General features: G+C 40.6%; 1 protein-coding gene across 1 annotated transcript in view; it reads left to right on the plus strand.

The window, feature by feature from the left end:
- NUP205 (nucleoporin 205) overlaps positions 1-8,317 on the plus strand; it is an 85,987-nt gene extending 77,670 nt beyond the window's left edge. Inside the window, exons 39-43 of the mRNA XM_039243539.1 lie at positions 3,118-3,284; positions 4,773-4,896; positions 5,378-5,506; positions 6,063-6,136; positions 7,982-8,317. Of these exons, the coding sequence (XP_039099470.1) occupies positions 3,118-3,284; positions 4,773-4,896; positions 5,378-5,506; positions 6,063-6,136; positions 7,982-8,134 (647 nt within the window). The 3' untranslated portion in view covers positions 8,135-8,317. The remainder of the gene's footprint in view (positions 1-3,117; positions 3,285-4,772; positions 4,897-5,377; positions 5,507-6,062; positions 6,137-7,981) is intronic.
- The last annotated feature ends 4,993 nt before the right edge of the window (positions 8,318-13,310 follow it).

Genomic DNA, 13,310 nt, shown 5'->3' on the forward strand with positions numbered 1-13,310 from the left:
ATGATTTCCTAATGACACAGCAGACACGATCTGCAATGTGGGGGCTCTGGGTTGATTAAAGTGGTTATCCCATGGGCTGCCCAGAAGCCAGAGCCCATTCCGATCCTAGTGGTGCTAATGGAATGGACCGCTGCTGATTTCCAGAAGCTTTTTGTGTGAGGTTTCTGAAAATCATTTTGTCACATTTTTATCTTCTTCAAGATCTTATTTTCCCTGAAAATTGCTTAATCACATGAAATATTTAATAGGATGATGTTATGAAAAATGTTAGTTTAACAGTGTATAACCACTGTCTCCTATAAATGGTGCCAAGAACTGACTGTATTTGTGTAACTCTATTATAAAGTGACCAAGGGGGCCCTTTTCTTCTCCCTTGAATCAAACGTTTTCAAACAAATTTAACCTCATCGTTTTCAAAATGACGGGCACCTGGGTGGCTCAGTTGGTTAAGCGTCCACCTTCGGTTCAGGTCATGATCTCACAGCTCATGGGTTCAACCTCCCGCATCAGGCTTTGTGCTGATAGTGTGGATTGGGATTCTCCCTCAATCTCTCTCTATCCCCCTTCCTTCCCTCTTCCTCCCCTTTCCATTCCCCTCCCCTGTACCCCCCAGCTTGTGCTCTCTTGCTCTCTCTCTCAAAAAAATAAACATTAAGACAATATTTTTTAATATTTTCAGTTGAAATTATAGTTTTGTCATTTATTCTTCAAAAACCTTAATCATATGCTAATAATGTATCACTAGTAATTATTAAAATTTCATTTAGTTTCTTCTCACTTTGAGCCAGTCTTTCCCATACTAGGTCATTCTTTGATCTTTAATACTTAATGGAGGAACTTTATGAAGGCTTATATATTGGCCTTTATTTTTCCTCAGACTTTTTAAAGATTTGATAAGCATACATATCTTTGCCAATTGTAGACACAGGAGTGGGTAGATATGTAGTAAGTTCAAGAACATTTACTTGTAGGGAGGTAGTTTAACCTTAGGAGTTAAGAATACAGACTGATGACGAACTGCCTAGATTTGAGTCCCAATTCTGTAAGTGACTATTGATATGACTTCAGAAAAATTACCTCACCCTCTTTGTGCCTCAGTTTCCTCATCTGTAAAATGGAAGTAATAACAAGCTCCTTTCTGGTGAATTATTGTAAGGATTAAATGTGTTAATATGTAAAGTGCTTTAGAACAGTGTCTGGCCCTTAGCACTGCCTAAATGTTAGCTGTTATTATTTTCATTATTGCTGTTGTCGTCATTGTCAGTCATTAAGTATATGTACTGTTACTTGTGACCCAGGACCCTTTCCTGTACACTTCTACTACCTAGACTTTGTGGTCTTTCCTGCAGAATCTGTTTCTGTAGTCAGACCTTTCATGAGCAGTCCTCATCAAGCTAAGTCTAGTAGCTTCCGCATACCTTAATACTTTCTAGACTTGAGCAGGTTAGCATGTGGGAACTCCTGGTATGTGTCAGTCCTCTCAGCATTAGATCATTCTCTTTCTGGACGTGTTCCTACCAGAGTAGATATTATACAAACGTTACCTGTGCACCAGAGTACCTAATTTCACTAGGAGAAGGCTCTGTATTATCAACACTGTCACATCTTCAGTGAAGACTCGAAAGGGAAACCTGGCAACTCAGACAAGTCTAGGATGTCCTGGTTGGTGGCAACACCCGCTGACAAGGAACTGTTCTCTCTCTTCCACTCTTTGTGAAGACCTATGAAATGTAGGCCTTAGAAGCAAAGGTAAGGGAGACTGTGGAGAAGGAAACCAGTGCACATCTCCCTGCAGTATTCGTGGTAGGTAGAGCCACTGATTGTCTCTGAATTGAGCTTGAAATTACTGAGGTTTTTCTCGGGAAACTCTTCAATCAAAGGGGAAGTTGCTCTCCTTACGCCAGTCCTGCCAGTTCTTCCCTTTGCACGAAGCTTTCCCGACATCCCATTGTTCCTTCACACCTTCCTAGAAGCTAGTCCAGTAAGTACGTAAGGCACAGCATTTTGTTTTCTTACCCAAAAGAACTTACGGTGCGAAGAGAGTTGTCAAAATTTAAATTTAATTATATTATTTGAGTATCTCAGTTAGTGTTCTCCTTCTCTTGGGAAGAAGGATTTTAAGCCTGGAATTCAGCAACCTGAAAGACACAGATCAGAAATGAATCCATGTAACTAGAGCTATAGGGTGAAGCAGGAATTCTTCACCTGGGTTCAGGAAACTCCAGACTTGTGTGCAAGGCTTGCATCTGTGTGTTCATGGGGTGGGGGTGGGGCAGGGAGCTGGATGCAAAGGTTTATAATTAAGGGTTCTCAGAGGTCTTTCCCCCAATAAAGGGAAAGTTCTGTCAGGGTCTCATCAGCCAGATTGCCTTATTCTGTCCAGAGCTTCAGCTTTATGCACATATCTGATCACAGTAGCTTGTGAGCACTCCTCTGAACTGTCAGAACTATTTAAAAGTGGTTTTGGGTTGGGGCTTCTGGCTGGCTCAGTCAGTTAAGCGTCCAACTCTTGATTTTGCCTTAGATCATGAGCTCATGGTTCATCGGTTCAAGCCCTTCATTGGGCTCTGCGCTGACAGCATGGAGCCTGCTTGGGATTCTCTCTCTCTCTCTCTCTCTCTCTCTCTCTCTCTCTCTCTCCCCCCCCTCCCTCCCCCTCCCTCCTCTCCCTCTCGTCCCCTCTCCCCCTCCCCCACTTGCTAACTCTTTCCTTCCCTCTCTCTCAAATAACCACTAAAAAATCTTTTTAAGTAGTCTTGGGTTGGTTTTAATAATAGTTTATATGCCCTTCAATTCCTGGGCTCCCTTGCTTAAACAGGTGATTTGACGGGCATCTTGGTAGCTCTTTCAGTTAAGTGTCCGGCTGCTGATCTTGACTGGGTCATAATCTCATGGTTTGTGGAATCAAGCCCCGCATTGGATTCTGTGCCAAGAGTACAGAGTCTACTTGGGATTCCCTCTCTCCATCCTTTTCTGCCCCTCCCTTGCTTGCGCACATGCTCGCTCGTTCTTTCTCTTAAAAATAAATAATAGTTTAAAAAATAAAAAACAGGTCATTTGAAATTCATATAAAATTCTTATAAGCAGAACACTGTTTTTTATTATCAACTCTATTAGATACCCAAGCTCCAGTGATTCCATATTGGCGCCTGCCTGGTTTGGGCATTATTGTCTACCTGCTGAAACAGAGCGCTAATGATTTCTTCAGCTATTACGACAGTCATCGACGGAGTGTCAACAAACTTCAGAATGTAGAGCAGCTTCCACCAGATGAGATAAAAGAGGTAGGAGTCTTACCATGAGCTGTGGAGATTTTTGAGAAGCCATTGCTTTTCCTAATAAGGACCAGAATACTGGTGTCAGACTTGTGGGTAAAGATGATGTATGCAGTGAGGTGCAAGGGCTTGAGGTGCTTCCTCCATGCGGCTTGAAGAAGAGCCCCTCATCGTGGCATCTCGCCTCATGAGCAGGGTGACACTGGACTGAAAGACAGCAAAGTGGCACTTGTTCTGGAACCCCACCTGCCCTCCAGTAGAGTGACAGCTGGCCCTGGGAGAAGAGTTTTCATAATCTATACTCTAAGATCTGGCTGAGAAACTTGGGTGTCTGTTGCAGATGCTTATTCAGTAGGCGTGATCCCTTAAGTAAGACGCCTGTGTGCCTTCAGTATCTGTTGAGTGGATTTGTCAGACAAATGGGATGGCGCATCGGACTTGCCTGCCTGCTCTCGGTGACCCAGAATCACTCGCTGACGTTTATTGTGGCTAAAGATGTGGAGTTGCTGGGCTTGCTCCCTTAGTAGCTGGACCACACGGTGTCCCTCGGCCAGTGCTGAAGCTTCTTAGTGACCTGTGGCAGCCGGGATGTTGAACCATTTGCCATGCCTGGTTTGCACCAACGCCCCCGAAAAACTCTGTGTCACTCTTCAGAGTAGTGAGGCCTGCTCCCTCTTGCCACCCTCCTGATGATCAGAGGGAACCCTGAGTGTCAGGCCCTCAGCTACACGTTCTGGCTCAGCACATGAGCCTTTTTCCTCAGATGAGGAAATGATGGCATTGGAAGTTTGAATGACTTTCCCACAGCCCCCCTCCCCCCCCCCCATCACGTACTCAGGCAGGAGTTATCAGTGGGGTTCGGGTAAGCCCCGGCAGCCCCTCCTCCTCACGTGCAGCTCACGGGCAGTGCCAGGCCCTGCAGGGGGCCTGCAGCCTCCCGGTGAAGCCTATGGCACCCTCCCAGCCCCACTTGAGTACGCCCTCTGCCAGGCCCAGCATTCGAGTTTTAAATCGCATCTCTGTGCTTATGCCAGATAGAGGTGTTGCGAAGGGAGGTTCTGGCTGGTGAGCAGATTTTTGTTTCTGCCGTAGAAAACCACTGTTCATTCTGCAGAAGATCCGTGACAGCTGTTAGAGAAACTCTCCATGATGTTAAACCTACTGCTTAAAAAACCTGTTTCATCTTGTTGTAATTTGACGGAAATTCAGGGTTGGTCGGCCCATCAGCAGATTGGAAATGTCTGTTTCAGGGATAAGACCTTCTCCAGAAAGCAGCATGTGAATTCATTTGTGAATTTAACTACTTTGGTGCTCTGTTTTATATAACGTTACTAGCGTCCTAGCTGGTGTAGATAATAGCTCTTGTCTGCATGGACATTTAAACTTTTAATGTTTTTCACAGCACTTATCACGAGTGACCCTCCTTATATAGATTTCCATGAAGTTTTGGTTACAGTTTACGTCATCGCTAATACTGTGTGTGTTTCTGGTTCTCAGTTGTGTCAGTCTGTGATGCCTGTTGGGGTTGAGAAAATCTCCACTGCCCAGAAGTATGTCCTGGCAAGACGGCGTTTAGTGAAGTTGATCAACAATCGAGCCAAACTGCTTTCCCTTTGTTCTTGTATCCTTAATGAAGTCACGTGGAAACTGGAATGGTGACCTTTAAAAGAACCTTTAAATGTAGGGCCTGTTTACTGATTCTCACATTATTCCAGCATCATAGCCATTGGAAAGGGACATACTGTTGATTTTTTTCCAGTAAATGCCTGATATGTTTCCAAATTGCAATTTTTTCTTACCTTTTAGAGTAGCTAGTAATCCTGATAACGTGTACAGTCACTCTGTGTCTGGACAGGCGGCAGGGACACTGGAGACTGTGCTGGCACAGCCCCCACCCTCCCCGGCCTCCCCCCAGGTCCCACCTCATTCCTCTAGGCACACCTTGCTGCTTTCTGGGGACACAGATGCTTACCCCTCTCTGTTAGACTGAGGCAGCGGGTACATCACTCAGTACGTCACTCAGTAGTACGGTCTCTCCTTTTTTTCCCTCAGCAACTGGTTTGATGAGATTGTTTTCCTTTAGTCTGAGCTCCTTTCTGTAGTCATCATAGAGACCTGCCTGTTCATCCTTTGGCGCCACCTGGAGTACTACTTGTTACATTGCACGCCCACCGATTCTCAGGATTCCCTGTTTGCCTCCAGAACCTTATTTAAAAGCAGAAGACTACAAGGTAAACTTCATTCTCAAAACCTACAGGTCTCAGTGCCTTGAAAACCTAGCTACATTTTTATTTATTTTTTGTTTCCAGGTTGCTAAGAGTGGATTGAGCAGTGGAGAGTTACTTAGTTATTAGACATGGCTGTTTCTCACGTGTTGCTTCTATTCATGGGAGATTGTGTGGAGAATATGAACATATTAAGACACTGCTTTTCAGCTTCTTGCAGTTAAGGGCCGGCCAGCTTCAGGGTCCCCTGCTCACAAATAATTTTCCAGAAGAATAGACATGGGTCAGCCCAGGCTATGATCCTTAGTACTCTAGTGAACCTTTTAGACCAGTGAGCATGTATTGCATCCCTTCGTGGGAAAAAAATGGAAGGAAAGCTCGCAGACCCTGGCCTCGACGAGTGAGATGCTTCCCAGGGGCTTCTAGTTACTGAAAGTTGAAATAGAGTTCTCAGCCTTGAGCCGTGTTTTCCGTGGCGCTGTGGTTCATTGTCTTCAGGTGCCCCCAGTGCGTAGTGGACGCATCTTGGTAAAGCTGGTTTCACCGTGTCTTTTATCTCTAGATTCCTTCGCTTCTGAGGCCAATCTGGATTTCAGAAGTGGTCTGACTGCAGTGAGCCAACATGACATAGACCAGGTAAGGCTCTAGTCTCATATGCTTGTTTTGTTTTGGAAGGACAAGAGAAAAGCCTAGGATGTTAGTAAGAGTGTGGTTTTCAGGATTGCATACAAAGACCTGATTTTAATTCTCACCTGGCCACCCTACAGCTCTGGGTCTTTAAACAGCCTGATTTTGAGCCTCCATTTCCTCATTGAAGAAACGAGAATGCTAATTCAGCACCAAACAGTTTTGTCAGGGTTACATGTGTGAGGCTCTTAGGGGGGTAGTGCCTGGAAGGTGTAACACAGTTCACTGATGACTGAGCGTTATGATCTGGAGACTTCCAGTTCTTTAGATTAACTTTGTCGACTTCAGGCACACATTGTCACTCGGCACCTAAATTTTCAGAAAATAATTTAAGTGGGGAGACGGGGAGTAGCCATTAAAAAATTCCATTGTAGGAGACAATAGTATTAACTATACTGTATAACATAGTATTATACAGTATTACGTACTTAGTAACCTCTTGGCCAGGAATGTTGGAATGAATGAATGAAGAGCATTCCAAAAACAATTAAAAAGAAAACTTCATATGAAACTAATAGGAAAGTCTTGGGAACAGAGTAGTTAGCAGGGTACGTGAATTATAGCTGGGGGGGGGGGTCTGCTCCTAGGCATCTGAATGTGCCTAGCCCTGATTTTTTTTTAAACTTTTTAAAAATGTTTATTTATTTTTTGAGAGAGAGACAGTGTGAGCTGGGGTGGGGTGGGGCAGAGAGAGAGAGGGAGACACAGAATCTGAAGCAGGCTCCAGGCTCCTAGCTGTCGGCACAAAGCTTGATGTGGGGCTCAAACCCACGAGCCATGAGATCATGACCTAAGCCGAAGGTGGACGCTTGACTGACTGAGCCACTCAGGGCCCACCTAGCCATGATTTGGTAAAGCCTCTGCCCTTCCCTAATGCCTCTTGGTCACTACCTTTCTTAGAGGCAAAGGTTAGGCTTTATCCAGGAAAGAGCTTCCTCCAGCCCATACTTAACCAGACATCATAAATAGCAGCTTTCATCCCAGCCCTGACTACATCTGCCCCATGGTCACTTCATAGTGGTAATTCATGTTTTGGCTAGGCTTGTTTGGGTAAGCTCTAATGTTCAGTGAGGCCATGGGCAGAATTAGGCAAAGAATAGATCTACCAGGAGATGTTTGATAAATTCATGTTGAATTAATTACTATTTCTGTTTCATTAGACTGTGCTGTTATAAAGTGAGAAGAAATGCAGGATTAATAAATAACCTTCTCACTCTGTTTTGATTTTACTGCAAAATTGAAGGCAGGTAGATTTATCTAATTTTGCACTTATTGTTAGCATTTCAGTATAATACCAAAAAGATCCATTCGAAACTACATACACATTCTAGGCATTCTAAAATACATGAATTCTGAAGTGTATACCAGATTCTTTTCTTCTGTTGATATTTTTTGAAAGTAAAAGCATGGAAATGGTTTTCTCTGTTTTTAATTGCAAAACCAAGTAAAAAGTAAAAGCTTCTTTCCAGTTTATCCTCTGTTTCTTTCCCCAGAGACATCTGCTCCTAACAACTTCTTGTGTCTCCCTTCAGGAAATAGTTTACTGCATTATGTCCATATGTCAACAGCAGCATCAATAGTTGCTATTCAAAATTTGAAATATTTATACAAGACAGGAAAGAGGGAAAAACAGTATCATACCAATAAATTCTAGCATAGGAACAATGTTTAGTTAATTTGCTACATGAGAAAGGGCCACGTTACAAAATTTCAAAGATACTTTAAATTGAAAGACAATAAAAAATATTTGGAACTGTAGTTTTTATAACAAAATGTCATCTGTGTTAATTCTAGCTTCAGGCGGACGCCATCAATGCTTTTGGAGAATCACTACAAAAGAAACTTCTGGACATTGAAGGATTATACTCAAAAGTTCGATCTCGCTATAGTTTCATACAAGCTCTTGTTAGACGTATCCGAGGCCTGCTGAGGATATCAAGAAACTGAGAGCCGATGCTTATACTCTTCTAGGGAAGAGGAGAATTGGGGAAAACTGTCCCCTTTTTATGGACTAGTTTGTTTCTAAATTATGACCAAAAAATATTTTGCTATTTCTTTCTTTATATATGGACATCTTTTCTGTAAATTTCTTAGCCTGGTTCCAACCCCACTAGTAAAAAAATAAATACTTTTTAAAAAAAGATACAAAACAAATGAGTGGTTAGTCTTTTTTGAAATTTTACCTAGAAAATGATCAACATTATTGAGAGTCCAACAAATAAACTTTCCACAGTGGTCGTTTTCCCCTTGGGGTATAATTCTGAATGTTCTCTTAAAGGCATAATCTGGAAATTGTAATTTTTTATCTCTTTGTTATCTACTTTACATTTCTGTGATATTCAAGGTCACTCCATGGACAACGTTAGGCTCTTTGGTAGAATAGTGTCCTATTCTATGAAGGTATTCTAGAAATGTCCCAGGAAATGAAGCTGTCTCTTTCCTAAAATTATTTTTTTTCTGCATGTTAGTGACAGTATAATAATTTGGATTTGTCCCTTAGAATAGATTGTGAAGTTTCTCAAACTAATCACCTACTCATAATTTCTCATACAGTTAATATGATGGCTACGATTAGGGCAAAAGAATTTAGACTATCATCACTCTTGCCCAATGGTATTTATGTTCAAGTGACTACATCATCTCCAAGTCCATTTTCCCCTTTCTAGCCACAAATTATTTCAGCCTGAAATAAAGGAGAGAAAGGGGAAAGTGTCTTGACTCATGTAGTAGCAGAAAATTAATACTTTATAGGGTTTCTTTTAAAAACTTTTTTTATAATATAATTTCTGTGGCTTTTAGTATATTAAAAGTTTTTTTTTAATGTTTGTTAATTTTTTTTCCCTTAACTATTTGAAAGTATATTGTAGACATTGTGCCACTTTATCCATAATATTTCAGTAACTAGGAACAAAGATATTTCCTTCCAAATCATAATACCATTATTGCACTTAAGACATTTGCTAATAAAATACGATAAAACGTTCTAATATTCAGTCCATATTCAAATTTCAATTGCCCCCAGAATGTACCTTTAGAACTTTTTTTTTTTATCCAGAATTAAATCAAGAATCACACATTACATGTAGTTACCTCTTTAGTTTCCTTGATTCTGAAAGGTTTCTCCTTTTTGAGGGGGAGATGGTGTTAAAGTGACACTTTTTGGCTGTTGTGAAAAAAGTCCCAAAGTTGTTTTTGTTTTTGTTTTGTTTTAAATTAAGTTTAGGTTAAACGTTTTTGGCAAGAATACTACAATTCGGTGTGTGATACCATGCCTTCATATATCAGGAGGCGCATATCATTTTGTCCCATTTTTTTAAGTTTGCTCAGTTAAGGTAGTGCTTGACATACCTGCGTTGTAAAGGTTGTCTTTCTTCCCTGGTAATGAATAATCTCCCTTGTAATGAATACTCTGTGGAATGAATACTCTGTAGGTTGATACTTTGAGACTGTGAATTTATGTTTCCAAAAACATTATCAGCCATTGCTTTTTTTTTTATGTTTATTTTTGAAAGAGAAAGAGCGGGGGAGGGGCAGAGAGACATCACAGAGGAACCAAAGCAGAGTCTGTGCTGATAGCAGAGAGCTCCATGCGGGGCTTAAACCCCCAAACTGTGAGATCATGACCTGAGCTGAAGTGGGATGCTTACCCAACTAAGCCATCCAGGCGCCCCTCTGCCACTGCTCCTATTGTTTATTCAGATTTTTAAAATTTGTATGGTTTCAATCATACAAATCACATGATATTATAAACATGCAGACACTCTATCCTCATGTACTTGAACAAATCCTAAAACTAACCATATTTACTCAAGAATTTATTTTTATTTTTTTTAATGTTTATTTACTTTTGAGAGAAAGAATGTGAGCAGGGGAGGGGCAAAAAGAGAGGGAAACACAGAATCTGAAGGAGGCTCCAGGCTCTGGACTGTCAACATAGAAGCCCAACATCGGGCTCAAAATCACGGACTGTGAGATCATGACTTGAGCCGAAGTTGGTCCCAATTTCCCTCCTTCCCTCCATTATCAGGGAGTCATTATTGAATTTGCCATTCATGTTTTGTGCTTCCACTACATATGTGTGTATTCATAGACATTAACAAGTATTGGTTTACAAGTTGTTGGGGTATTTTTTAGTTTTTATTTTAATTCCAGTTAACAGAATGTTGTGTTCATGTCAGGTGTACAGTATGGTGATTCAACAATTCCTTATATCACCCGGTGCTCATCACAAGTGCAGTCCTTAATCCCCATCACTTATTTAACCGGTCCCTTATTTTACAGGCTGTTCATCTTAATACATGTGTTGTCCTACGGTGGGGGAATTTGCAGTTTGCTTTTTTTGGTTCATTGTGTTTTTAATACTTGCTCATACTCATTTATTATAAATATTGAATGGTAGTTATTGCCTTTTACAAATACCCTAATTTATGCAGTCTGTTGGTGGACTGGTATACATTTAAATTCCCAGTATTATTTGTCTTTGCTATTATGAACTATGCTGCAGTGATGATCATACATATCTCTGTGGACAAGACATGTGCTGTATAAGAAGGCCTCCCTGGATTACATAATTGCAAGTAGAAATCCTGAGATAGAGATGAAGAAGTTTAAATTTCAGTAGACCTTGCTGAATTTTACTTAGTGGCTGCTCCAATTCACTCCTACCCATGGAAAGTTCCTGTTTGTTCATACCATCAGTAACAGCTCCAATTGTCATACTTTTTTTTTCCTCACGACTTAATTTTTTTAGAGAAATTTTAGGTTTACAGTAAAACTGAGAGGAAGATACAGAGATTTCCCAAATACCTGCTGCGCGCACACATGCATAGCCTCCCCCACTGTCAACTTCACTCACCAGAGTATACATTTTTACCAGGGATTCCTACATTCACGCATCGTAATCGCCCAGAGCCCATGGTTTTTACCTTAAGGTTCTCTCTCGGTGTGTAAGTGTTTCATTTTAGGTGGTGTAAGTATAAATAGTATTGTGTTTTCGACTTCAAATTCCACCTGTTCATTGTTGAATAAGAAAGCAATTGATTTTTGTGTATTAACTTTGTATCCTGTAACCTTGCTAAAATCACTTGGTTCCATGAGTTTGCTTGTTAATTCTTTTAGATTTTTGACCTAGGTGATCATATTGTATTGAAAAAATTTTGCCAATCCTTTGGGTTTAGAATGGCATCCCCACTTGCAAATGTTGTGTATAATTGGCCATTTTTTTTGTTTATAACTTTTATTTTTTTGTTGGGTTGTAGGGTTGGGTTTATTTTTTTTGATGTGTAGATGGTAAATATAAATTTAGAGGGGCTTTAGTTATTCAGTTTTAGGTTTGCAGATATTTTCTCTCAGTCTATTTGGTTACACTGAATTTTTTCTTATGGTGTAGAAACTTACATTTTAATGTGTCAAATCTATCTTTTCCTTGAGGATGTGTATGTACTCTTCATGTTTTTTTTTAATGTTTTATTTATTTCTGAGAGAGAGAGAGACAGCATGAGCAGGGGAGGGTCAGAGAGAGAGGGAGACACAGAATCTGAAACAGGCTCCAGGCTCTGAGCTGGCTGTCAGCCCAGAGCCCAACGCGGGGCTTGAACCCACAAACCGCGAGTTTATGACCTGAGCCAAAGTCGGACGCTTAACCTACTGAGCCACCCAGGCGCCCCCATGTTTTATTTTAAATTTGGCCAGAACTATTATAAAATTTGAGAGTCATAAAGATACTTTTCAATATTTTCTTTTGACAGTTTAAAAATGTTGTCTCCTCTGGGGCACCTGGGTGGCTCAGTTGGTTGAGCGTCCAACTTTGGCTCGGGTCATGATCTTAAAATTAGAGTTCAAGACCTGCATCAGGCTACCGGGCTGTCAGCGTGGAGCCCACTTCAGATCCTCTATCCCCCTCTCTCCCTGCCCCTCCCCCACTTGTGGTTTCTCTCAAACATAAAAATAAAACCTTAAAAAAATGTTGCCTCCTCCTTAGGTCATTAATCCCTCTGGCATTGATTGTTGAGAATGGTATGATCTAATTTGACTTTTTCCTCATATGGATTATTACTTTGCTTTTTGATTCGTTGAATAATCCATTCTTTCTCACTAATCAGTAATATTTCCTTTGTCATTTGCCTCAACTTTGTACGTTTATTTATATAAAGGAAATTAGCCCTTTCTCATGTGTACAAATGTTTTTCTTTTCCTTTCTGTCATTACAGCACCTTGCTTTTTTCACCTATCTTGAAGATCTTTCTATATCAACACATAAAGACTCCCCCCTCTCCCTCATACACACACATACGCGCGCGCGCAGGCACCCATGTGCATGCAAGCGTGCAGGCACACAGTATCCACAGTACCATATGTATATAGCATAATGAGTTACTTACTAACACTGTTTCCAATCTCTTGCTACAATGAATATTTTTGAGCATGCACAGTTTAAGCCAATTGCTGAGACACAAAGTTTGGTCACTTAAACTTAAGATAGTTTTGACCAAATTACCTTCCAATGAAGTTTTAACAATTTATATCCCCATCAGTACTGAATCACTATGTCTGTTTCCCTACTCTTCCCAATGAAGTGTGCTATCAAGCTTTTTGATTTTTGCCAATCTGGAGAAAAATGGTACCTCATTATGGTAGTACTTCACATTTTCCTTAGTGTGAATGCCACTGAGTATCTTTCTGTATGTTTGAGCCATTTGTGTTTCCTTTTCTGTGAGCTGTTCATATCCTTTGAACACACTTTCTTGGATTGTTGGTCTCATTGATTTGTAGGCTCTCTTCATACAAAGGAAATTTGTTCTTTCTCACTTGTTTAATCATTTTTTTCTTTACTTTTTTTTTGCCATACAGAAAAGTTTAAGTTTTATGTGGCTGATTTGATTTTATCAATCTTGTTTTATGGCTTCTGAATTTTGTTTCATGAACCTTCCAATTTGGAAATTATAAAATAATGTCTCATTTTTTTCTCTAGCAATTTGAATGTTTCTTTTTTTGTTTTGCTTTGCTTTGTTAGTGATCTGTAACTTTATGGAGGAAAGCAGAAATGGAGAGAAAATGCTTAATTCCTGATACCTTTCCTGTTCCCCCCCTCATTGCCCACTGTGTCTCCACACTCCATATGGCT

Source organism: Hyaena hyaena, unplaced genomic scaffold (assembly GCF_003009895.1).
Source record: "Hyaena hyaena isolate Hyena2069 unplaced genomic scaffold, ASM300989v1 scaffold_8, whole genome shotgun sequence".
NCBI lineage: Eukaryota > Metazoa > Chordata > Mammalia > Carnivora > Hyaenidae > Hyaena > Hyaena hyaena.